A 24045-nucleotide genomic window follows, 5' to 3' on the forward strand; every position below is an offset into this window, starting at 1 on the left:
TCTGGCAGGGCAGAGCAGACCTGCATGAAATCTCACCATATCACGTGAGGGAAGCACTGAGCGGGGTTTAGATGTGTAGCAGGGTAACTCCTGATGTCCTCGAGGACAGCCTGACCTTGAGCAGGGTAGATCCTCTCCAGCTCTTGAGACAGTTTAGTTCTTTCGAGCCTTAGCTGTGGTGAGACAGGAAGGAGTATTTTGACCTAATTGTCCTGTGATAATGTGTTGTCTTTTCTATTTTCTTCCCCTTCACAGACACCTGAGGACTTGAACATCAGAATTCTAGAATGGAGAAAAGGCAGGTTCCAAGACAAATAGGAGAAGTGCGGTGTTCACCTGAACCCGTAAGAGCCACACTCCCTTCTTCTCTTACCCATAATGTGCCTTCTTCAAGATCCCAAACTGATGCTCAGAGGGACTGTGAGATGGAAGCCCTATCAGGGAACCTGCCTAACATGATCCTTTTATCTATGTTGGAGCAGTTGGAAGCCAAACTGGATAACTTGCAGAATACCTTAGAGGACGTGCCGTCAAGAGTCGCTGGGCTCATGGAGCAAATCTGGAAAGCAAAGGGTCTAGATCACCTTGAAAATGGGGGGGTGTCTTTGGAGATGGCCAGTCCGGTGGTGGTCAGAGATTGTCCTCTCAGCTGGTCCCCTCTTATCAATCTTTCAGTCAGGGCCAAGGAGGTGAACCCATACCCTCAATCTACATCTTCACCTGGTCTTGATCCACAGCCGAATCAGTGTCTTCATCCTAGGTCTTCTCATGGGCATGAACCAAAGCAGAGCCAGTGCCTCCAACCTCTGTCTCCGGATGGCCCTGGACCACGGCTGGACGGTACTGGCTCCAGGGGCCCTCCTCCGGATGTTCAAGTCATCCCAGGTGTGCCAAGCCTTCGTCTTCCGCCAGTGTTTGATGATGGGCAGGAACCACAGCAGAGCCAGTGCCTCCAACCTCTGTCTCCGACTGGCCCTGGACCACAGCAGGACGGTACTGGCTCCAGGTGCCCTCCTCCAGATGCTCAAGTTACCCCAGGTCTTCCACCAGTGTTTGATGATGGCCATGAACAACAGCAAGACCACTGCATGCAACAAGAACCAGAGGAACACATGAAGAAAGAACCATTGTATGCAGATAGTTGGGGCGCACAACAGAACATTTGCTCACAGCCACTGTTTCACGAGGGACATGAGCCACAGCGAAACCAGTGCAGACAACCAGTGCTCCCAGATGGGGAGGGACCAAGTGAACTCCTGAAGCAAGAGTTGTGGTTTGATGGTGACGGTCAACAGCAAAACCTCTGCAGACAACCAGCATTTCAAGAAGACCAGAGTCTGCAGCTCAACACATGCCTGCAGGTTCTTTCTGATGCACATGAATCGCATCAGAACTGCAAGACCGAACCAATGCACCTTGAGACACTCAGTCCAGATCGCGGCTATAAGCTAGAACCACTGAGTCCTGAGGACTACGATCAGAACTACAAGCAAGAACCAGTGGGCCCTGAGAACCGAGATGAGAACTCTGACCTACAACCCACATGTGCTGATGCGCAGGGCCCATCTGTAGCCTCATCATTCCTGCCACAGAATGCTCCTGATACTGATGGAGCTATCGCTAGAGACCCATTGGAGAGAGGAAATACAGACGCAGATGGATTGCTGCTCAAAGCCATCCCAGGTATTTGTTTCGTACTGAATGACCATGCAGAATGTCTACTCACTTGTACAGTTCTGAGGGAATGTAACATAAAATATCTCCAAAGTGGATCTTTCCAGATTTTTAGTAAGACCTGCAGGGGCCCAAATCTGAGTTGTGTGGACTGGTATCTTTGGGGGCGGGGCCTTGAGTACACCAGAAGCGGTCATGTACCTGGTATCGCCTTTATTTTTGCAAAGGAGTTTCGCCTTCCCGTTCAGTGATAGGCTAAGAATTGGGACTCTGCACATGAAAAATGACCTGAATTCTGGTCCGTGCATGAGACGCCCCATTCCGGGCTCAGGACCTCTGAGGAATTATGTGTCAGAATCTGTGATTTCACTCCAAGCTCCGCGATACTCACCATCCCCTAAGTGTGAGATGAAAGTGAGGTGTTATTCACCAAGAGTAACAGTGCCCTTTTTTGTTGCTAGTGCAAACTAAAGCACTGTAGAGATGGGGCTGGGTCTATGTGATGTGTGAGTGCACAGAATATGAGAGGATTTCTGGGTCAGTCAGGGTCTGCCACTTAGGAGGAGAGGAAGGCAGTGTGAAGAGGACCAGTGATCTGTAAGTCGGGTCTGTAGTGGCGGGATGGGTGGGGTATGGTCCGCTGCACCCCAGGGCCTCCGGTAAGAAGTGGTCTATTTCTGTGGTGTGTAGGTACATGTACATTGAACTGGGGGGCCTGCAGGTCAGAGAGGGCAGTTGTATTATAACATACTACATCATGTAGAACAACGTACAAGTTCAAAGAGGTTTCAAGATTAAGTGTGGTCTGTAGGGTTATGTGCACAGTACAAGGTGTTCTGAATATCAAGCCGGGTTAGTTGTATACATGATAGGGTGATATATTATGTTTATTTTATCTAATATAGGCCCCATTATAAGGCCTCAGCTATGTCTCCATTATGTCTCCTATTACATTTCCCTCACTTTTTCCTCCCTCAAAGTCAGCAATATCAGCGATAAAAGAAACTCTGCTGGAGGGTGGGTGAAGTAAATGGGGATTGCTCTGAGATATGTGGAATTACTGCGGAAATTTGGCTCTGAGATATGTGGAATTACTGTGGAAATTCAGCATCTGATTCCCCCAGTCATTTCAGAGTACTTTGATTGCATAAGTTAATTATTGCCTCTGTGATCATGTCTGGGCGAACAATAGCTTTACAATATCACATGTATCTTTTGAAGGTCAATTCATCTTTCTTTCTTCTTTAGATAGCTATTGTGTCTTAGCCCCTCTTTAGACACTTCAGTGCACATTACTAGGACCAAATCATGCAAGTTTCTGCCTCTCTGCACACAATGGTGCAGTGCAGTGTGTTGCGATAAGCTGTAAGCATAGCCCTGACAGCATCTTCCACTTTGATACCGGCCATGAAAAAACCCTGATTGACCAATCTGTTCATCCTCTCTGCTTGGCCATTATTCTGTGGGTGATGACGACTAGCACTAGCACATTTATGCTTGATACCAGTTCCATCCAAATACTGCTTCATCTCCCTCCACCATTATCCGAAACCAATTCACACAGAAAACCCTCTCTGTCACGTACAAACCGTACTTGCAACCAATTTGACATGTAGTCTTCAAGCACAATGGTAAATTTCTGATGCACAGGAAGCATCTGAAACAGACCTAAAAAAATCATTACATTCATGGTCCCGTCCTGTCAGGAAAACCCACTTCTGTCATAAGCAGAACTGTGTATATCACTATTTTATCATTTTGCAAACAACTGGTAACTCTTTCTAATGAATTTTTCCACATCCCTGTCGATGGCAGGCGACCAGTATTGCATTGTGAGTCGTTTGTTTTTCGATATCACAGCTAAATGTCTCACCTCTGACAGTATGAAATTTGCTATTGGTCTGCAGTTTTTACAACAAATCGTTTTTCATTTGGCCATTCTTTCCTCATGAAATGAATCACTTTCAATAAAATAGAATCTTCATCCAATGTCTTTCTCTACCTTTGCCTCCACACACACACACACAGACAGTCTTGACCCGGCCAACAAATACTTGCTGCAGTATATTCCACATTCTCACAGTCATTCTTTTTGTTCTTATGTTCCACATCTTCCTGCCCTCACGGCAGTCGGGGCAAGCAATCAGTATTTTTGTTTCTCTCTCTTACAGTGTGTTCAACCTCAAAATGATGTTTCAAAAGTTTCAAACTTAACCTCACCAACCTGGCTGTAGCCTGCTGGTGTTCACATTATTACCATTCAAAATCACCACAACATTTTCAGTACATTTTGAATAAAATTCATACATTCCTGTGAGGAGGACCCCGAGAGTAGGGCCCTGAACCCCCGTTACCCATCCTGGAAACAGGAAATACCACGGAAAGCCAGGAGATGGCAAGGGTTAACCCGTTGCTCCCGACCTCCTCCTTGCAGGAAGAAGGAGGTGGCATTTCGGAGAAGGACCAAGCAGGAAGGCCAACAAGAAAAGAACAGGTGGAGACGGAAGATGCGGAGAGACCCAATGAGGAGGTGGCTTTACGGAGAAGGACCAATCAGGAAGGCCGACAAGAAAAGAAAAGGCGGAGACGGAAGACGCAGAGTGTGCATCGAGTTTTATTAGCAGGATGCCAGAGGAGAGACGAGGGAAGAAACGTTGAGAAAACGGGACGACGGCGGCTATGATAACCCGGACGAAGGAGAGGAGTGGAGCGAGGATTGGTGGATCCCCACCTCCCCCAGGAGGTGCGAAAACACTGCCGCAGCTCAGGAGAGCTGCAGCTAGGACAGTGAGTGAACCGGGGGAAGTGAGGGCATCAAGCTAGCAGGGGAGAGCATATTGAGGTACAGGGAGCAGTCAAGGGGTGTTTGTACTGCACCAAAGTAAGCCACATATTTTCTTTTCTTTCATGAGGATATTTCCTTGGTGTCTGCCTTTATTTTTCTTTCACCGTTTACCGATGTCGTTTGCTAATATTCGTCTCTGGTGATTCTCTTCCTATAACTCCTGAGTGACTCGGCTTGAATTACATACACAGGGGGCACGTTAATTAGGCGTTAACCCCCTCTTCATGCACAAAGTGGTGTGGTGACGGACACGATCCCATCTACTGATCTAGGACTTTTCCGAGAATCTGAGTCTCACCATCCTTTTTTGTTCTTTTCCTTTCAAACCATCTGGGAGATGGACAGCCGAAGCGGGTATCGGGAATTAGCAGGAAACAGGAACACACACCAGAAGAGACCCTCCGACCACCCACCAGGACAGCAGCTCAAGAAGAACTCTTTATTTTCTCTACAAACTACAAATAAACCGGAACAATTGATAAACTCCTAAAGCCTCCTAGCTTCTATTTCCGCCCATCCCGCCCACAATTCCCTTAAACTCAAGTTGTTGGTCACAGTGTTTTGGAGCAGGTATTTCAGTGACTGTCAACAGGCCTTGCCATATTGAAATCCCTTTAGTTGAAACCACATGCCCACAATTTTCAACCAACCATACATGTATCACTTTTTTAGGTTTTGACTGGCGATGCGCACGTAGTGCGCATGCGCCAAAAAACTTTATGATTTCTGTGTGGGGTCGGGTATCCGCCCCCTCCTCCCATTGGCTAGCTCCATAAATGGAGGCTAGCCGTTGGGAGAGGGCTCTGTACGTCAATCTCGGACCAGATTCGGGGGCGTTCCCGAGAATTTTTGGCTACGTCAGCCGAAAGCCTCTTCTCGTCAACGCCCCCGAATCTGGTCCCGGTCTGCAGCCGATGGATCCACCCCTTTTGAGAATGTTAACTGGCAACTGCCGTTTGGGAAGCGGCAGGGTGAGCGCGAGGAGGCAGGAGAGACGTTACGTCACTAAATAGGGTGTTTTGTATGTGTAGGATCGCGATCCCGGCAGGGAGACTCTAAGTAACGTCACAAGAGAGTACGTGCACTAACCCAGGGAGGTGTTGGAATCTTTTATGCACAGGACTGTCCCGTCTATCCCGCCGGAAGTACTTGCCAGCGGCACAGGTCACCCAAGCGTTACTTTTTGAAGCGGACTGTTTGCTCTGCAGCTGAGCGAAGGTAAGTGTAGATGTGAGTTAGGTGATGGGGCTTTCATCTGCACAGGGTCATTGGGGAAGATACGCCGGCAGCTGGCAACACTCGTGTAGCGCGATGTCTTTCGGAGGGTCTATTGATGTCACTCGCTCAATTTACAAACGTTAGCGGAGGCAGGCAAAAGAGCAATTGTTACCACTACTATTCACCTGCGCAACAAGATACCTGCGGTTTCAGTGGCTGCGGTGACCCTTTGTACAGCAGAAATTCCCTGCCTCACCACTGACCGGCCACTCAGACACCATGCACCCCGTGGCTCCTAATGAGGGGTTGAAGTGGGAGTATTTATTTGTTTAATGTAAACACAGTCGTGAGGTGAGCGTTTTTAAAGGGGCGGGGGGAGTGAGCATGAAATAAACATTTCATTTTTAAAAGACAGTTTATATACAAGCTTTTTGTAGTTTTAAATTTGGAAAAATGAAAGATGTAACTTACCTTTTTATAAGTTACTTTTTGAGGCAGGCAACAACCACAGTAGATTGAGAACTTTCCTACGGCCATTGCGAATGTTGGCATTGATTTTATATAGTGTGGACATGGCCTGGAGGCATCAGAGCACTTTACAAGAAAACCAAGCTGCAGGGAGGTATCGCCGGCAGCGCGTCATCCGAGGAGATGGTTGGCTGCAGGGAAAGTAGGAGGCAGGCGGACGAGAGCCTGGGGCAGCGCTGCGTGGTATCGGCCAGGCGCCTGTAGGACGGCAGCACGGGGCTGCGGCCGACGCCTTGGCCTTCAGCTTTCACTCTGCAAGATGGTGAATGCTGTGGCCCTACAGGGAGACCAGAGTGAGTGACCTCTGCCCCCGCCCATCAGCCCTCCCCTACAACTAAAGACGATTCTAACTCTGAACACTTCAATGAGCTGGTGATGAATCAGACCCCTCCATACCCCCCTCCCCCTTCGGAGGGCCTTCCTCCATTTTTGTTTTGATCCCCGAACAGCCCCCAACAAAGATGATACTCGGGCTTCCTCTGCTGTCCTGATCACCAACCGCACCAAAAGGCTATTCCTGAAGTTGTCACGATCCGCCAGTTATTTCACTCCTCAAGATGGCAATCGCCAGTGTCTCGCCAGTGAGGCCTGGGTTTGCAAGTTTCCGGACAGGCTTCAGACACAGAGAATTGCCTCTGGTTTCAGGGATCCAAGCACTGCTTCCCTGGTCTTATAGGGACTGGTTACAGTTATGAAGTACGGGCGTTGGTTTCAAGGATCCCTGTGCTGTTTTCCCAGGCCAGCGGTTTGCTGCCCTCTCCCAGCCTGCCCTCTCCCAGCCTGCCCTCTCCCAGCCTGCCCTCTCCCAGCCTGCCCTCTCCCAGCCTGCCCTCTCCCAGCCTGCCCTCTCCCAGCCTGTCCTCTCGCAGCCTGTCCTCTCGCAGCCTGTCCTCTCGCAGCCTGTCCTCTCGCAGCCTGTCCTCTCGCAGCCTGTCCTCTCGCAGCCTGTCCTCTCGCAGCCTGCCATCTCCCAGCCTGTCCTCTCGCAGCCTGTCCTCTCGCAGCCTGTCCTCTCGCAGCCTGTCCTCTCGCAGCCTGTCCTCTCGCAGCCTGTCCTCTCGCAGCCTGTCCTCTCGCAGCCTGCCCTCTCCCAGCCTGCCATCTCCCAGCCTGCCCTCTCCCAGCCTGCCCTCTCCCAGCCTGCCCTCTCCCAGCCTGCCCTCTCGCAGCCTGCCCTCTCCCAGCCTGTCCTCTCGCAGCCTGTCCTCTCGCAGCCTGTCCTCTCGCAGCCTGTCCTCTCGCAGCCTGTCCTCTCGCGGCCTGTCCTCTCGCGGCCTGTCCTCTCCCGGCCTGTTCTCTCCCAGCCTGCCCTTTCCCAGCCTGCCCTTTCCCAGCCTAGCCTCTCGCAGCCTGTCCTCTCGCAACCTGTCCTCTCGCAACCTGTCCTCTCGCAACCGGTCCTCTCGCAGCCTGTCCTCTCGCAACCGGTCCTCTCGCAACCGGTCCTCTCGCAACCGGTCCTCTCGCAGCCTGTCCTCTCGCAGCCTGTCCTCTCGCAGCCTGTCCTCTCGCAGCCTGCCCACTCCCAGCCTGTTCTCTCCGAGCCTGTCCCCTCCCTGCCATTTCCCAGCCTGTCCTTTCCCAGCCTGTCCACTTCCAGCCTGCCCTTTCCCAGCCTGCCCTTTCCCAGCCTGTCCCCTTCCAGCCTGCCCTCTCCCAACCTGCCCTCTCCCAGCCTGTCCCCTCCCTGCCCTCTCCCAGCCTGCCCTCTCCCAGCCTGTCCTCTCCCTGCCTGTTGTCGTGTCCCGGCGGCAGCAGGCAGGAGCGTGCACTGCGTCCCCGAAGTAACAGGTCTAAAGCAAGCAAGAAGTACGCCCCCCCTCCCACCAATCCCTGTTAGGTAGTGGAAACTGTCCAAACTGGGGTGCAGACAGCCCCTCTCACCTTTCGGCCTGGTACCACTGCACCAGCCGCACTACTTCCCTACTGACCGTTCTCCACTTCAGCCCCGTCTAAATTACAATTCATGCTTGTGACCCTTTTGCCTGCTTGTGCTTGTTTTCATGACCCTGTTGCCTGCTTGTGCCTCTGTGTGCCCATGTTGCTTGCTTGTGCCCCTGTTGCCTGCTTGTGCCTCCGTGTGCCCCTGTTGCCTGCTTGTGCCTCCGTGTGCCCCTGTTGCCTGCTTGTGCCTCCGTGTGCCCCTGTTGCCTGCTTGTGCCTCCGTGTGCCCCTGTTGCCTGCTTGTGCCTCCGTGTGCCCCAGTTGCCTGCTTGTGCCTCCGTGTGCCCCAGTTGCCTGCTTGTGCCTCAGTGTGCCCCTGTTGCCTGCTGGTGCCTCCTTGTGCCCCTGTCGCCTGCTTGTGCCTCAGTTTTCGTGCCCCTGTTGCCTGCTTGTGCCTGTTTTCGTGCCCCTGTTGCCTGCTTGTGCCTCCGTGTGCCCCTGTTGCCTGCTTGTACCTCCGTTTTCGTGCCCCTGTTGCCTGCTTGTGCCTCCGTTTTCGTGCCCCTGTTGCCTGCTTGTGCCTCCGTTTTCGTGCCCCTGTTGCCTGCTTGTGCCTCCGTTTTCGTGCCCCTGTTGCCTGCTTGTGCCTCCGTGTGCCCCTGTTGCCTGCTTGTGCTGTGTGGGTGTGTGTGGAGGGCTCTGTGTGGGGGTGTGTGGGGGGGGGGGCTTTGTGAGGCTGTGTGTGTGGGGGGCTCTGTGTGGCTGTGTGTGTGGGGGGCTCTGTGTGGCTGTGTGTGTGGGGGGCTCTGTGTGGGTGTGTGTGTGGGGGGGCTCTCTGTGGGTGTTTGTTTGTGTCATTTGCGAGAGATAAAGCTAGTGGCATTGTAAATGACAATGCCATTTATTTATGTTAAAAAAAAACTAAATAAAAATAATGTCAAGAGCAATGCCAATAGCTTTAACTTTACCAAAGGCAAAACCATTGCATTGTAAATGCTTGTTAAAATCTCAATCTCTTTTCAGGAAGGCTCTCAAGATATTCTAAGTGTACGCATATGCTTATCTAAATCTTTGCCGAAAATCAAAGCATTGTTTTGGAAAACCAAAACTTCAGAGAGACCATTCCCCTCCTCTGCCATCCTCCTTTGGAATATGGCTGCTGCAGGGGCGAGACCAGATGGCATCGTGTGAAACTGATCTACTCCATCAGGAGCCACAAATGTCCTCATGTGTCTTGACTCCTTGCTCAATAACCCTTGATGATACCCTGAGGCCATATCCAATTTTGAGAAGATTTTTGCTCCAGCAAGTGTTACCATTTCATCTTTTATGGGTAAAGGATGATGTAGGACAGTGCCCTTTTTGTATGGTAACCCCTGCGCCCCCACACTTTGTTCCCAGTGCTGATGGTTTTGACTCTGAAAGTGCGTTGAGACCTGCTAACCAGACCCCTGAGCCTGTGCTCTCTCCCAAAAACTGTGACATGTGAATTGGTAACCCCAGTTGGCAAGGACTTTAACCCGCTTATAAGTCACTGGTATGTGGTACCTGTGGTACCCAGGGCAGGGCCATTAAAGGGATCATTAGGGCCTGAAGCTCTGTTTGTGCCACCCTGAGTGATGTTAGCAGGTCTGCCATTACAGACTGCGGAAGCAGTGCACACCTCTCAGACTCGACTTTGTTTTTCCATGGCATCTTTCTTTCTCTGTCTCTGTTGGTCTTTTCTGCTGTCTGTCTCTATGTTTTCCTCTAATTTTGCATCTCTATCTTTTCCATAACTTGTCTCTGCCTCCCTCTGTGCCCCAGAATCTGTCTTTTTCACTGCGCCTGTGTCTGCCTCTTTTCTGCGTTTCCTCTCTCTCTCTTCCACTGATGGTGTCTGCCTCTTTCAATGCCCCAGTCTCTGCCTCTCTCTTTATCTTTCATTTATGGCCGTGGCAGAACCAAAAACAAACCACAGAAATATTTCCATGCAGTTAAACAGCACTCCCATGCAGCAACTTCACGTCGCACAAACAAAAACACGCTGGGGTTATGTTAGAAACGGGTAGTGTGGTACAGAGCGGGTGGGTCAAACTACGGAGGAAATGTGTAAAGCATCATCGCAGCACACACAGGCGACACACAAGGCACACTACAAAAAGAGACTCCACACCAGGTTAGGTGAAAAACAGTATGTGTATTGTAAAATAAACACATCAGAAGGGAATCACAGGTGCAGATAAACTGTGCCAGCCTGCACCGGGGAATAATTCACAGGGGGACTATATACAGGGCAGCGCCAATCGGGCCGCTGCCAGAACCATCACAAGTCCAAGGATAACTGAAAGTCCACAAGCAATGACGTCTCACCGGCCGTACCTCCTGGTAAGTAGACATGCACTGGGCATAAATCACTTTAAGCATTTGTCAAGGTAGGCCTAAACATGAAACCAGCCACGTAGGCATTAGGGGAAAAACAGTAGCATAAAGGCATTAATCATGAAAACACATTACGTATAACTTCAGGCATAAGTCATCGTTGCCGTAGCCTGGAATGGTAACCTCATGTTAGGCAAAGTATGCAGAACACCAGCATTGCAGCCTTAGCGGAAAAGAAACCATTCGCACTAGGCATAAAACACACAGCGGTCAGGCATAAAGCCTGAATCAACACCTTAGGCGGACCGTCACAGTGGACCTGAAAACACGAATACATTAGGCATAACGGGTGAGCATATTCTGCATATCATTAGGCACACCATACTCAGCTGGGGCCCAAACCATGGGAGCATTAAATCACCATAGATTTGGCACTTTACGCAGGACCCCCACAAGGTAGCATTAGGGTAAAAGCATTGCCAGCATTAATGCATTAGGCATACAAACAGTATGAATAACCTATTAGGCGGGAACAGCGTTAGGCATCCACCTGTGGGCATAAACATAGTAGGCATGAAGCATTCTCATTAGGGTACAAACGCTAGGCAACATCACTTTAGGCATTCGCAGATGCATAAGGCACCTCCTGCGGTACATGGGGCCTAATCATATTAGAATAGGGCAAACACATGAAGCATTTCATCATGGCGCACATTAGCACAGAACATTAGCATAATGGTGCATCCCTAGTAACCCCCAAACATCCTGTAAGCATTAGGGGGGAATGAAACCATTAGCGATATAACCACATGCATTAGGCATAAGCAACATTAACAGGACACCTTATGTAAATACACCTGGAATAGCTGCCCCAAAGTATCAGATTCGCTTCAGGCGCTACTGCGCCTGGGGAGCCCCTACTCGGGGGCTCTCAAATTACCAATGGCCCAAAATCAGCACTTCAAACCGGAGGGAAAAGCATTTGTTATCATACTAGGTACAAATGCATTATGCAACAGTATTATGCAAGAAATCATATGGGGCAATAGGCCTCGCCAGCATAAACACATTTCGCCCCAATCGGGGGCACAACACTATGAAACTGGCCCCAGGCCAACTGGCCTCTCTCCGGGGCTCAAATGCCCTATGTCCCCCAAAGTCGGGGCTGGCTGGAAAAACAGCAAAAACAAAGTGCGCAAAGCACTGGGGCAGGGCAGGAGTGTCTCCCACTCCTCTCTCTCTTTTCCTGAGGAGTACAATGCCCCCCAATACGTTGCAGCTGCCCACTGTCAACCAAGCAGGCGGGGGGGAATCCCACACACCGAGATCCCCTCGTAGCGCTTTAGAATCCCTGCACTGCAGACGTCACCTCCTCTTCTCCTGTGCACAGTTGTAGCGCCTTGGCAGCAAGTAGAGCACCGTCCATGCGAATAAGGCACTCTGGCAGCACCACAATGCAGCACACGCGCAGGGGAATTGAAATATAGCGCTTTGACAGCACAGCACTGCAAGCGTCAGCTCCTCTTCCCCTGGCACCTTGAATATAGCGCTTGTGAGGCACTAGGCCCCACTAGAAGCTTCAGGGACAGAAGATCGCGTAAGTCTTCTGGTAATCAGGAAAACCGTGCCCACCAGGTGCTAGAGTGCAGGCAGAGCAGCACAGTCACTTCAAATATGGCGCTCATCAGGCGCTAGGTGACTCACAGTTCTCACCCTTGGGAGTAGCGCCCACGCTTCTCAGCTCCTTGGAGTTCAGGCAGTCAAAGTATAGCGCTCACGAGGCGCTAGGGCAGCAGAGCAGGCAAGTCAGGCTGGGCAAGATCAGCAAACAGTGGGCACTCATCAGTACAGGACAGCAGCTCCTAGAAGCAGTAATCTCCCATAAAGTGGCACTCCTCCTGACACAGCAGTCTTCACTCCAGCAAAGGCTCTCACTGGCCATGTGGACAGCAGAGGGGTACAGATGGGCTCAGGAGCCAGCACACAGGCTCTTGCGGCGGTACCTCCTGTCAGGGTGTCCCCTCTCATTCCAGTCCACCCTCAGTCTGAGCACATGGCATCTCTACTGCTCTACATATATCTTCCCACCTACCAGAAAGAGCTGGAAGCTTCTAGAAGGTCCCTGGCAGTTCCAGCCTCCACTGTCACTGTGGGGAAAGTGTAGAACACCTTGTCACTTCAAACACTAGACAGCCAACCCACCTCAGGCAGGCGGCACAAGCAGAAAGAAATGGCGTCCATTTTAAAAGTAACATTTCTGCAATGGTGAAAATAAAGGTGCGTACACTATTACACAGTATTTATTATGGAGAAGTGTGGCTCACGGGTTAGAGGAGGCAGACCTGGAAGCAGAGGTCAGCCCGGGACCAGGGTTCAATTCCCGGCTCGGCGGGATCTTGAGTCCTAAAATGTCCACGTCCTCGACAATTCTCGCTCCGGTGCCTACTCGATTCACGGGTTCACACTCTGCGACTCTGGGCAATAGCTTGCTTAATCTCAACGGCCCCTCGCGGTGGGATGCCTGGCTTTCACCTTGTGGATACCCTGCCGGGGTTATCTCACAGGGGAATACCAGGACGGATTCCCTAAGCAAGCGCTTAGATACCGGGTCGGTGATTTGCGCTATATAAATACATGTACATTTACATTTACATACATTTACATTTACATTATTTTCCTCTCACACCACACATGGCATATACATTTCCTACCATGGGGGAGATGTTCCCTAAAGGGGGGGGGTCCTAATATAACTATGTAAGGCAGAAAGCACACACACTTTGCACTGGTAACCAGAGCCAAAGTGGCCAACATCCTGAACCCACCAATTCCATCACAGCGAAAGGGCTAGGGGAAAGGCAAAAAAAATTGGGATGACCAAGCAGGGCCAAGTCCAACAGGTTAGTTCCACCAAACGAGAAGAATATCCTCCTGTCAAAATCAAGGCCTATTTATAATTCTTGGTTTGTGGATTTAGCACTTTATTTTTAAAATGATTAGGAAAGTAGCAATTTAGTGAAAATGCAATAAAAGCAGGGGGTGCGAAGTCAGATTTGCTTGCCTGAAAAATAATTATTTTCTTGGTTCCTGCTTGCCGAATCACCCCAAACCTATCTCTTAGTTGGGTGTTGAAATAAGGTAAAAAGAAACGAAAAACAAACCTGAAGTTCACCAGGTATAATTTACTGAGCTAACTATTACATGTGCCCCCGCCATGCACTGCTTATGCCCTCACATATTACATCAATCAATCAATCAAGGCATTTATATAACGCGCTACTCACCCAGAGGGTCTCAAGGCGCTGGGGGGGGGGGGGGGGTCTGCTATTGCTCGAACAGCCAGGTCTTGAGCTGCTTCCTGAAGGAGAGGTGGTCCTGGGTGAGGCGAAGGTGGGTGGGGAGGGAGTTCCATGTCTTGGCGGCCAGGTAGGAGAAGGACCTTCCTCCTGTGGTGGCTCTTCGGATGCGGGGGACGGCGGCGAGGGCGTGGCTGGTCGATCGAAGCTGGCGGGTCGGAGTGTAGAAGTTGAGTCGGTTGTTGAGGTATCCTGGGCCTTGGTTGTGCAGGGCTTTGTGTGCGTGGGTGAGGAGTCAGAACGTGATTCTCTTGTTGATCGGGAGCCAGTGCAGGTCTCTCAGGTGTTCGGAGATGTGGCTGTGTCGGGGGATGTCCAGGATGAGTCTTGCTGAGGCGTTCTGGATCCGTTGGTTTGGGTGCGCTGCCCAGGGCAGGGGGCCACCAGGAGTCGTCCCAGGCGGAGGGCGAAGATCCCAGGATAAGGACTTCCGTCTTGTCTGAGTTCAGTTTCAGGCGGCTGTTCATCATCCCTTCGGCTACGTCTTTCATCCCTTCGTGTAGGTTGGCTCTGGCGGTGTCGGGGTCGTTGGTGAGGGAGAGGATCAGCTGGGTGTCGTCGGCGTAAGAGATGATGTTGAGGTTGTGTTGCCGTGCGATGGCCGCAAGGGGGCTCATGTAGATATTGAAGAGAGTGGGGCTGAGCGATGAACCCTGGGGGACTCCGCAGATGACTTTGGTGGCCTCTGATTTGAGCGGGGGGAGGCGGACTCTGTGTCCTTCCTGCGAGGAAGGAGGTGATCCATTCTAGTGCCTTCTCTTGGATTCCGACATTGCTGAGGCGGTGTACTAGGGTGTGGTGGCAGACAGTGTCGAATGCTGCGGAGAGGTCCAGGAGGATGAGGGCCGCTGTTTCCCCGTTGTCGAGCAGGGCTCTGATGTCGTCCGTGGCGGCAATGAGGGCGGTCTCGGTGCTGTGGTTGGCCCGGAAGCCAGACTGCGAGGGGTCGAGGGATCCATTAGTCTCGAGGAAGGCGGCCAGCTGCTTGTTGACGGTCTTCTCGATGACTTTGGCCGGAAACGGGAGAAGCGAGATGGGGCGGTAGTTTTTGAGTTCGGTGGGGTCCGCTGATGGTTTCTTCAGTAAAGCGCTGAGTTCGGCGTGCTTCCAGCTCTCCGGGAAGGTTGCGGTGGCGAAGGAGGTGTTGATGATATCCCGTAGGTGGGGTGCGATGATGGAGTCTGCCTTGTTGAAGACGTGGTGAGGGCAGGGGTCGGTTGGAGATCCGGAGTGGATGGAGTTCATCAGTGGATGGAGTTCATCGTGCGTAGGGTTTCTTCGGTGTTGATCGGGGTCCAGGCGCGGAGGGTGGTGGGGGGGGAGCAGGTGCGGTCGTGGGGAGCGTTGACTGTGTGCTGAAGCTGTTGTGTATATCTGCGATCTTGTGGAAGTAGGAGGCGAGGGAGTTGCAGAGGTCTTGCGATGGGGGGATGTCGTTGTTTCCGGCGCTGGGGTTGGCGAGCTCTCTGACGATTTTGAAGAGTTCTTTGCTGTTGTGTGCGTTGTTGTCTAGTCGTTCCTTAAATGCGGTTTTCTTGGTGGTGTGGATCAGTTGGTGGCGTTTTCGGGTGGCGAGCTTGAGGGTGGTCATGTTGTCTGGTGTTGGGTCTCTGCGCCAGGCTCTCTCGAGGGCTCTGCAGTTCTTCTTGGAGCTCTTGAGTTTGTCGGTGAACCATGGTGCTTTCTTACTGCCGGGTCTGCTGGGCGGGGTCCTCAGTGGGGCGAGGTCGTCTGCGCAGTTGCTGATCCACCTCGTGAGGTTGTTGTTGGCAGCCTGGCTGGGGTTTGCTGAGCTGGCAGGGGGGTCCTGGCTCAGGGATGCGACAAGCTGGTCGGCTGTGATCTTGTTCCAGCTTCTGCGTGCAACCTGTTGCTGGTTGTGTTGGGTCGTGTTCTTTTTGAAGCTGAAGTGGACGCAGCTGTGGTCCGTCCAGTGGAGTCCGGTGGCGTGGCTGAAGGGGATTTTTTTTAAGGAAACAAGGGGGACCCTATTATTGGCTGCGGACCAAGGGTTATTAACAATTTGTAAGCAAACAGTGGTCCAAAGCAGTGCATGAATAGAAAAGAAATATTAAGCAAAGCCTTAATAAGCTGCTTATCTTTGTCCAAGTCCAGCCGGACAAGGAATTTATTTTCACAATGTAGGAATATTTGTAAATCGCGTTACAAAAAATGTACAAGAGCACAGTCCTGTGCTTTACCACAAAACAGAAAGGTTAGGGAGAGTTAGAGGTAAAAAAAGATGTTACAGGCAAGAAAAAGAGCAAACTGGACACTTTTTAAATCAAAGTGCAAGTGTTTTGCCAGAGTAGTATATACAGTGAATAATACACATTGTTTTATACTGTACAACTACTGTAAAAGGTCGACGTTTCGATCCCCGCTCTAAGATACATGGGGATCATCATCAGGACTTATTAATTTTGTATTGCCTGTTGGGAAAAGTTTTATACGCCTGTGGGAGAGCAGGAGAAGAGAAAGAAACAAAAAGTTTCATATTTACAATTGGAAGATGAGTCAGCATTGCTCCACATTTTTAAGAAGACTGTAATCGGATTCGCGGTGACTGGGCGAAGAGATGTGATGTGCACCGTCAATACATTTGTGTGAGCAAGGTGACATTTCAAGCCTCGAACAAACGATTTTGCACACTTTAAAATTTCGGCGCAGTGTGGGCTAGTTCGTGCATGACAGGATTTGGCGGGGGAATAAACGGAGTGGAAGTGAGTAGAAGTGAGTGACTATTGATGTGGCCACGGGTAGGTCTTTATGGGACTGCGTGATGACAGTGAACACCAGTTTAAAGCTAGCCTGTGAAGTGACTGACTTAGCCTATTCATGCAAGTTAATAAGTTACCTCTTTGGAGGAGAGGTGCATGTGAGGATGCCTGGGTATCAATGTCTCGATCCTTGGGTTAGTAGCCAGCAATCCTGCAGGGTTTTGCCGCATGGGTGGGCGAACAAAGTCGGCAGTCGGTGCTGATGGCCGGGGCCACGTTTCCCGCGTCGGGGAACTGCTAATTGGTTATTCCTTTGATAATCCTTTAAGAAATCCTTTAAGAATCGAAAAACGGATTGTTTAGGATTTGGGCATAAAATTAAATGAGATCGGGGGTGGGCTGGGCAGGAGATACATACCAGTTATTTTATATCGCAAAATGATGGCGGTGCCGGGTCAATACACGAATCCGCTGTGGGGGAGAAGGAAGATTTAAATACAAGTGGTGGTGCTGCATTGGGTGTCCGGAGGAAGCCAGCGGCGGCAGAACGCGGCTTACCTGGTAATGGGAGCGATGTCCTCGTATACCCCGGTGCGGCTGATGCTGCAGTTAGTCCGTGAGTGGGCTGGATGCTAGAGTCCCTCATGTGATCGGCTGGAGGTGGGCGGAGCCACGTCCTCAAGGGGGCGAGGCCGCAGGTGATGGAAGGGAGTGATTCAGTGACCGTGGAGGGCACGGCGGCCATTTTGAAGGGGGGTCTCTGACTAAAGTAGACCAGGATTCTGTGCAAAGGGATAACCGGGTGCTGGTGAAGTGCAAAGTGACATAAAATTGTGCAATAAATTACTTCACATTTATGGGAAAATACATGCTGGAAAAATAGACATTAATGAGACGAATTGGATTATAATAAAGTTGTCCAATCTTCACTTCGGTTCAGACCAGTACGGATAGTGTCAAATTGTAGGATACTTTCTAGTTCCTCTTTGTTCAATAACTGTGCCAAGTTGCCTCCACGTCGGGGCAATTTCACCACTTTCAGGATTGCCCATCTTAAATTATCCTCCGAGTGATTTGCTTCGGAGAAACGTTCCACCAAAGGAGCATTGCGGGTCTTGCATCTGATCCGACTCCTATGCTGGGAAATCCTGGTCTTCGCCTTTTGGGTGGTCTGGCCGATGTACATTTTGGTAATTTTATAGAACAGTGGTTCAGAGTAGGCCTTATGCGGTCCTTTAAAGAAAACAGAGGGTGTTAGCGAGTATTTAATAAGTCGCTAGGGAGCATTGGAAGTAGGAAAAATTTGGAGTTTTTTATTTTTACTCTTTTCTCATAACAATATATAAAAATATATATACACTGTATTGCAGGTGCTCAGGTGAATGGTACGGTGCAGGACGTGACATAGGTGATCAAAGTGAACGAACTGTCACACATAACAAGGATAAAAACACACAACCATTATATACAATGGTACAAGTGAAATTCCTTGGGTAGGTCGATGGCGTTTCGATCTATATTGTTTTAGATCTTCATCAGGACAGTTGAGCCTCCTGAAACTTGCCAGTGGAGAGGGCAAGGATGGTCATTCGTGCAATACAGCTGGGCGGATGTCGCAGCTTTTCAAGGAATATAAAATTGGTTAGATTCCAGGCTTTTATCGGGGATTTCAAGTGGCGATTGTTCACTTCTATGTAGGAAGGGGTGAGCTGCTGTAAAGAGGTACTCGGACCCCTTGCCTGCCGCACCGACCTGCAACAATTAATTTCAGGCGCCCCCTTCAACCATAGCGACGAATGCGCTGTGTGAACCCACATTATTTGCTTTCAGGCACTTTTCCCCTACCATAGCGACGTATGCGCTTTTGGCAGTGATACTGATTATGTTTTGACCTAATTTTCTTCCAAGTAGAATTTTCCTACATAGAAGTGAACAATCGCCACTTGAAATCCCTAATAAAAGCCTGGAATCTAACCAATTTTATATTCCTTGAAAAGCTGCGACATCCGCCCAGCTGTATTGCACGAATGACCATCCTTGCCCTCTCCACTGGCAAGTTTCAGGAGGCTCAACTGTCCTGATGAAGATCTAAAACAATATAGATCGAAACGCCGTCGACCTACCCAAGGAATTTCACTTGTACCATTGTATATAATTGTTGTGTGTTTTTATCCTTGTTGTGTGTGACAGTTCGTTCACTTTGATCACCTATGTCACGTCCTGCACCGTACCATTCACCTGAGCACCTGCAATACAGTGTATATATATTTTTATATATTGTTATGAGAAAAGAGTATAAATAAAAAACTCCAAATTTTTCCTACTTCCAATGCTCCCTAGCGACTTATTAAATACTCGCTAACACCCTCTGTTTTCTTTAAAGTACTGCATAAGGCCTACTCCGAACCACTGTTCTATAAAATTATCATTCTACCCCAGGTTCTACTGTATGGGGTTCCCTTGTATATAACAAACAACGATGTACATTTTGGGGCACGGGCAAAGAATCGCATAAATAACATTGCTGCTATTACAATTACTGAGGCATTTCATAGAGATAGTGGTACCATTATGTGAAAAGTCACGTGCTTCAATAGTGTATTCACATACATTACAAGCCCCACATTTGACATGTCCAATCACAGGTGGGAGTCCCCATACAGATTCTAGAGTTGATGTGAGTGGGGGATCTGGGAGAGCTGCTCTGACTAGGTGGTCCCGGAGATTTTTACTTTTCCGGAAAGCAAACAAAGGTCTTTCTAGTTTGATCGTGCCAGCGTTGACTGTGGGCCAATGTCTGAGAATAGATTTTCTAATTCTGTTAGATACTGGCGAGAAGGTGGTAACACAAGCCATCCTTTCATTTGGTTCACGATTTTTGGGTGCTAGCAATGTCTCCCTTGGGCAGTACCATGCTCTTTTAGTAGCTGTTTTAACTAATCTTCGAGGATCGCCACGATGTTTGAGTTTGTTAGCCAGAACGGTAGCCTCTTTAAAATCTGTTTTTGAGGAGCAATTCAGTCTAATCCTAAAAAATTGGGAGTATGGGAGCGAGTCTTTGAGTGCCTTTGGATGGTTGCTCTGATAGCTAAGCATTGTGTTGCGTTCTGTAGGTTTTCGGTATAGCCTGGTGAGGAGTTCTCCTTCATTATGATAGATGGTGAGGTCAAGAAAGGCAATTTGCTCTTTATCATGGGTAAGGGTAAAATTCAAATCAGTGCAGTTATTGTTGAGCCAATGTAAGAATTGGTTTAGTGTGGTTATATCGAGAGTCCAGATGATAAAAGTATTGTCGATATAACGACGCCAAAGTTTGATACCTGGGCAGAAGGGATTTTCATCAGCTGGGCTAGATTGAGCCCATTTCAAGGGCATCCATGAAAAGGGTAGCCAGGTTGGGAGCAAAACTTGCCCCCATGGATGTGCCTTTGATTTGTTGGAAATAAGTATTGTCAAAAACAAAGAAGTTTCTTGAAAGGCATACTTCAAGTAACTGTAGGATGAATAATGTGGGTACCCTGTGTGGGCGGGGACGGGTATCCAGGGTTTTCTGAATCACTAGGAGGGCCGCTGTTTGAGGGATATTGGTGTAGAGCGACTCTACGTCCATAGTGCAAAGAGTATCTTTAGATGGGTCAAATGGAAAGTGCTCTACAAGATTTATCATGGCTATGCTATCCCTTATATAGCAGGCAGTATGGGGCACAAATTCTTTGATGAAAAAGTCAACATATGCCCCCAGGGGTTCAAGGATAGATCCACAGGCAGATACAATAGGTCTACCACGGGTGTTGGTGGAATTTTTGTGGACTTTGGGTAGAGTGTAAATTACAGGTAACCGTGGAGTTATGACATTTAAAAAAAGAAATTCCTTTTTACTCAAGTAACCATCCTTAAGTGCATCATTGGTAAGTCTCAATATTGTTTCCTGAATCTCTTGGGTTGGGTTCCTAGGTAGTCTATTGTAGTGATCACTGTTATTAAGCTGTCGTAAAATTTCAGCCTTGTAAGGTTCAATGTTTTGAAGGACAATTCCACCCCCTTTGTCTGCACTCTTGATTATAAGAGAGGGGTTGTTTTTCAGGGAGGCTATAGCATCCTTTTCTTGTCGGGTGATATTGTAAGGGATGAAACATTTTTTGTTTTCTAGTTCTGGTAAATCTTTCAAAACCAGCTTTTCGAAAGTGATGATCTCAGAAGGGATCATACCTGCAGATGGTAAGGTTGAGGGAGGCCGGAAGGGTGTGAAAGACGTGGGGATAGGGGCAGGGTGCAGCTGGAAGAATGCTTTCAGGCGTATTAGTCTGAAAAACCTCAGCAGTTCGGTATGTAACTCCATAAAATTGGGGCGTATAGTGGGGACAAATGAGAGGCCCTTTTTGAGGAGTTCAACTTCAGAGTGTTCTAAGGTATGCTGTGAGAGGTTAAAAATGGGGATCACGTCTTGTGGTTGTTCTGAGCGGAGACACATTGTTGTGGTGGGTGAAGGAGTATTCTCTACCACTGGTAGAAATTGTTCCGCGTTTTGCGCTCTCCCGGTGGGTTGACCCAACGTTGGGGTTTCTTGACCCGTCTTCTTTGGGGAGTGTTTGTTTGGCCCCTGCCTAAAAAATTCGGTTGTGCTAGGCCTCCTCTCCTTGATGTGCTAGGTTCCTCACCTTGGTCTGAGTTTTCCGAGGAATCTGCAGAGGTGTCGGAAAAACCTACTAAATTTTGGCGTCTGTTATAGCGTCCCCAGTGTCTTCTGTTTTGGGGGTTAGCGTAGGCTCTGTTAGTATAGAAATCTTTTTGTAAGTACGGATAGGTATAGGACAGGAGAAGAGAAGTTTTATACGCCTGTTCTCCCACAGGCGTATAAAACTTTTCCCAACAGGCAATACAAAATTAATACGTCCTGATGATGATCCCCATGTATCTTAGAGCAGGGATCGAAACGTCGACCTTTTACAGTAGTTGTACAGTATAAAACAATGTGTATTATTCACTGTATATACTACTCTGGCAAAACACTTGCATTTTAATTTAAAAAGTGTCCAGTTTGCTCTTTTTCTTGCCTGTAACATCTTTTCTTACCTCTAACTCTCCCTAACCTTTCTGTTTTGTGGTAAAGCACAGGACTGTGCTCGTGTACATTTTTTGTAACGCGATTTACAAATATTCCTACATTGTGAAAATAAATTCCTTGTCCGGCTGGACTTGGACAAAGATAAGCGGCTTATTAAGGCTTTGCTTAATATTTCTTTTCTATTCATGCACTGCTTTGGACCACTGTTTGCTTACAAAGTGGCTGAAGGGGATGTCCTTGCTGGAGGAGAAGACTGGGTGGAGCGTGTGTCCGGCGTAGTGGGTGGGGGTGGTCACCAGCTGCTTGAGACAGAGGTTGGCGAGGTTGTCCAGTAAGGTGGTGGTGTTGTGGTCGTTGTTGTTCTCCAGGTGGAAGTTGAGGTCCCCGAGGAGGATGTAGTCAACGGAGGGGAGGGCGTGCGGGCTGATGAAGTCGGCGATGTCTTCGCTGAATTGTGTACGTGGTCCCGGGGGTCTGTAGATGAGGGTGCCTCTGAGGGTGGTCTTGGGGTCGGTATGGATCTGGAAGTGCAGGTGTTCGGCGGCTCTGAAGGTGTCGTCAGTGATGGTCGTGACACGGATGGTGTTCCACATGATGCATCACAATACATTCAGAGGTGTAAGCAAAATGAACAATTGCGCCAAACTCACGTAAGTCACCACCTGTGACTGTCCCTAGGCCCTCTGGCCTTGTTGGGGCTAGGACGCCCTGTGTCCAATGTCAGGGGGCCTAAACGTGGCAGTTGCCCACAAAGTGCTGGGCAACTGGGTAGCACAATGATGGGGCCAACACGATGGGGGAGCCTCACATGCTCTGCAGAATGACTGTCCCCTTGGAGCCTCGCTGGGCTCTGAATACACAAATGGCCCCTGAGCCTCTCAGGGCTCTAAAAGGAATCAATGCAGCCTCCCTGGGCTGCGGGGCCCCTCCCGGGGGACCTAGAAACACTGAGGGTGCCTCGAGCCTCTCTGGGCTGGAGGCACCAATGCGGGCGGGTTGGAGTCCCTCCTGGACCCTGGATGCAATGGACAATGCCCCCAAGAGCCCTCGTGGGCTTTGCAGAAGAATGCGGCCGTTAAGGTGGAGTCCCCCACTGGGGACTCTGAGCGTGCAATTGCCCCCTTGAGCCTCGCAGGCTCTATACCCAGCTGTCGCCTTTTGGAGCCTTCTGCAGGCTCGACACACCAGAGGGGAGGGGCGCGGGCACCGGCAATGAGCCCCTACGGCCCCCCCTTTCCCAGTTGCTCACTCACCGGCTGTCGGTAGCTGCTGCAGCGGCTGTCGGCAGAGAGCTCCCGCTCCTCGGGACTCTCCTCACAGGCTGCAGCTGGAAGGCTCCCGCCTCTCCCACGAGACGGGCCAGAAGTCCGGGGCTCCCCCTTCACTCGGGAGCCCCCGGGAAGGACACGGCCGGCGGCTTCCTCTCCTCTGGCGGGCACTTCCGGGTCACGGCTGCAGGATCCAATCACAGCGCGGCCCGGGGCTGTGGAGGCGGCACTTCCGGGTCGCACTAGGCAGCGGCCCGGCAACGTTTCAGAAACCTCCTGGGCTGCGGCGGTGAAGTTATGGGCAATGCCGGGTGGGCACCGGCCTTAATTACCATAAAGCGCGGTGGGCACGCGCTCGAAAGGCGGCAATGTCCCTGGCAGGGTGGGCACCTGCCAGGGGACTCGAAAAGCGGCAAGGAGCGGGGCAAACGCCGGGTGGGCTCCGGCTTCCAAAAGTAAAGCGCTCCTAGCGCTGGATGCAAAATCAAGCGCTCGTAAGCGCTAGAAGGGGATGAAGCGCTCCCAAGCGCTATAAGCGAAAGAAAAGCGCTCTCAGGCGCTAGGCAGATTAATACAGCGCTCCCAGCGCTATAAATCAGAAAAGGGTCCAGAGAAAGCACTCCCCAGCGCTAGTTGACCCTTAGAGTCCAGCAAAAGGTCCCTACAGGCAGGCAGGGGGGCAAGGCTGGGCCCAGAGCCAGCACACTGGGTCTCCAGGCAGGGAGAAACTCCAAGTGGCGGTCCTCTGGCCCAGCAGCAGCAGCAGCCCCCTCGGGATCCTGGAACAAGAACAGTTTCAGTGGGGACACAGCCCCATTTTTATACACCAAATCCTTTGTTCTGGCACAGGGTGGGGGCAGACCCAGTTGCAGCTGGTCCTTTAGTACCCTTGATGGCCCAACCACCCCTTTCTTTCACTGGCAGGGCTAGGGTCATCAGTCACACCACAGGGGGGCGGAGCCAGCATTGTGTGGGGAAAACCCAGCCCATCCAGGACACAGGTACACTCCTCCCACACATCACTCATGCTAATCTCACACTCACCACCGGGCAGACGCACCCAGCCTTCCTGGAGCCAGGCTCACCAGCCAGCTCCAGCCAATCACACGGCAGGCATATTTTACTC

General features: G+C 50.3%; 1 protein-coding gene across 1 annotated transcript in view; it reads left to right on the forward strand.

Annotated features, from left to right (window-relative positions):
- Positions 1-260: 260 nt before the first annotated feature.
- The window catches only part of LOC147736715 (uncharacterized), a 45895-nt gene continuing 22110 nt past the window's right edge, over positions 261-24045 (forward strand). Inside the window, exon 1 of the mRNA XM_086953434.1 lies at positions 261-1683. Coding sequence (XP_086809560.1) covers positions 288-1683 — 1396 coding nt within the window. The 5' untranslated portion in view covers positions 261-287. The remainder of the gene's footprint in view (positions 1684-24045) is intronic.

Source organism: Lissotriton vulgaris, chromosome 1_2 (assembly GCF_964263255.1).
Source record: "Lissotriton vulgaris chromosome 1_2, aLisVul1.2, whole genome shotgun sequence".
NCBI classification, from domain to species: Eukaryota; Metazoa; Chordata; class Amphibia; order Caudata; family Salamandridae; genus Lissotriton; species Lissotriton vulgaris.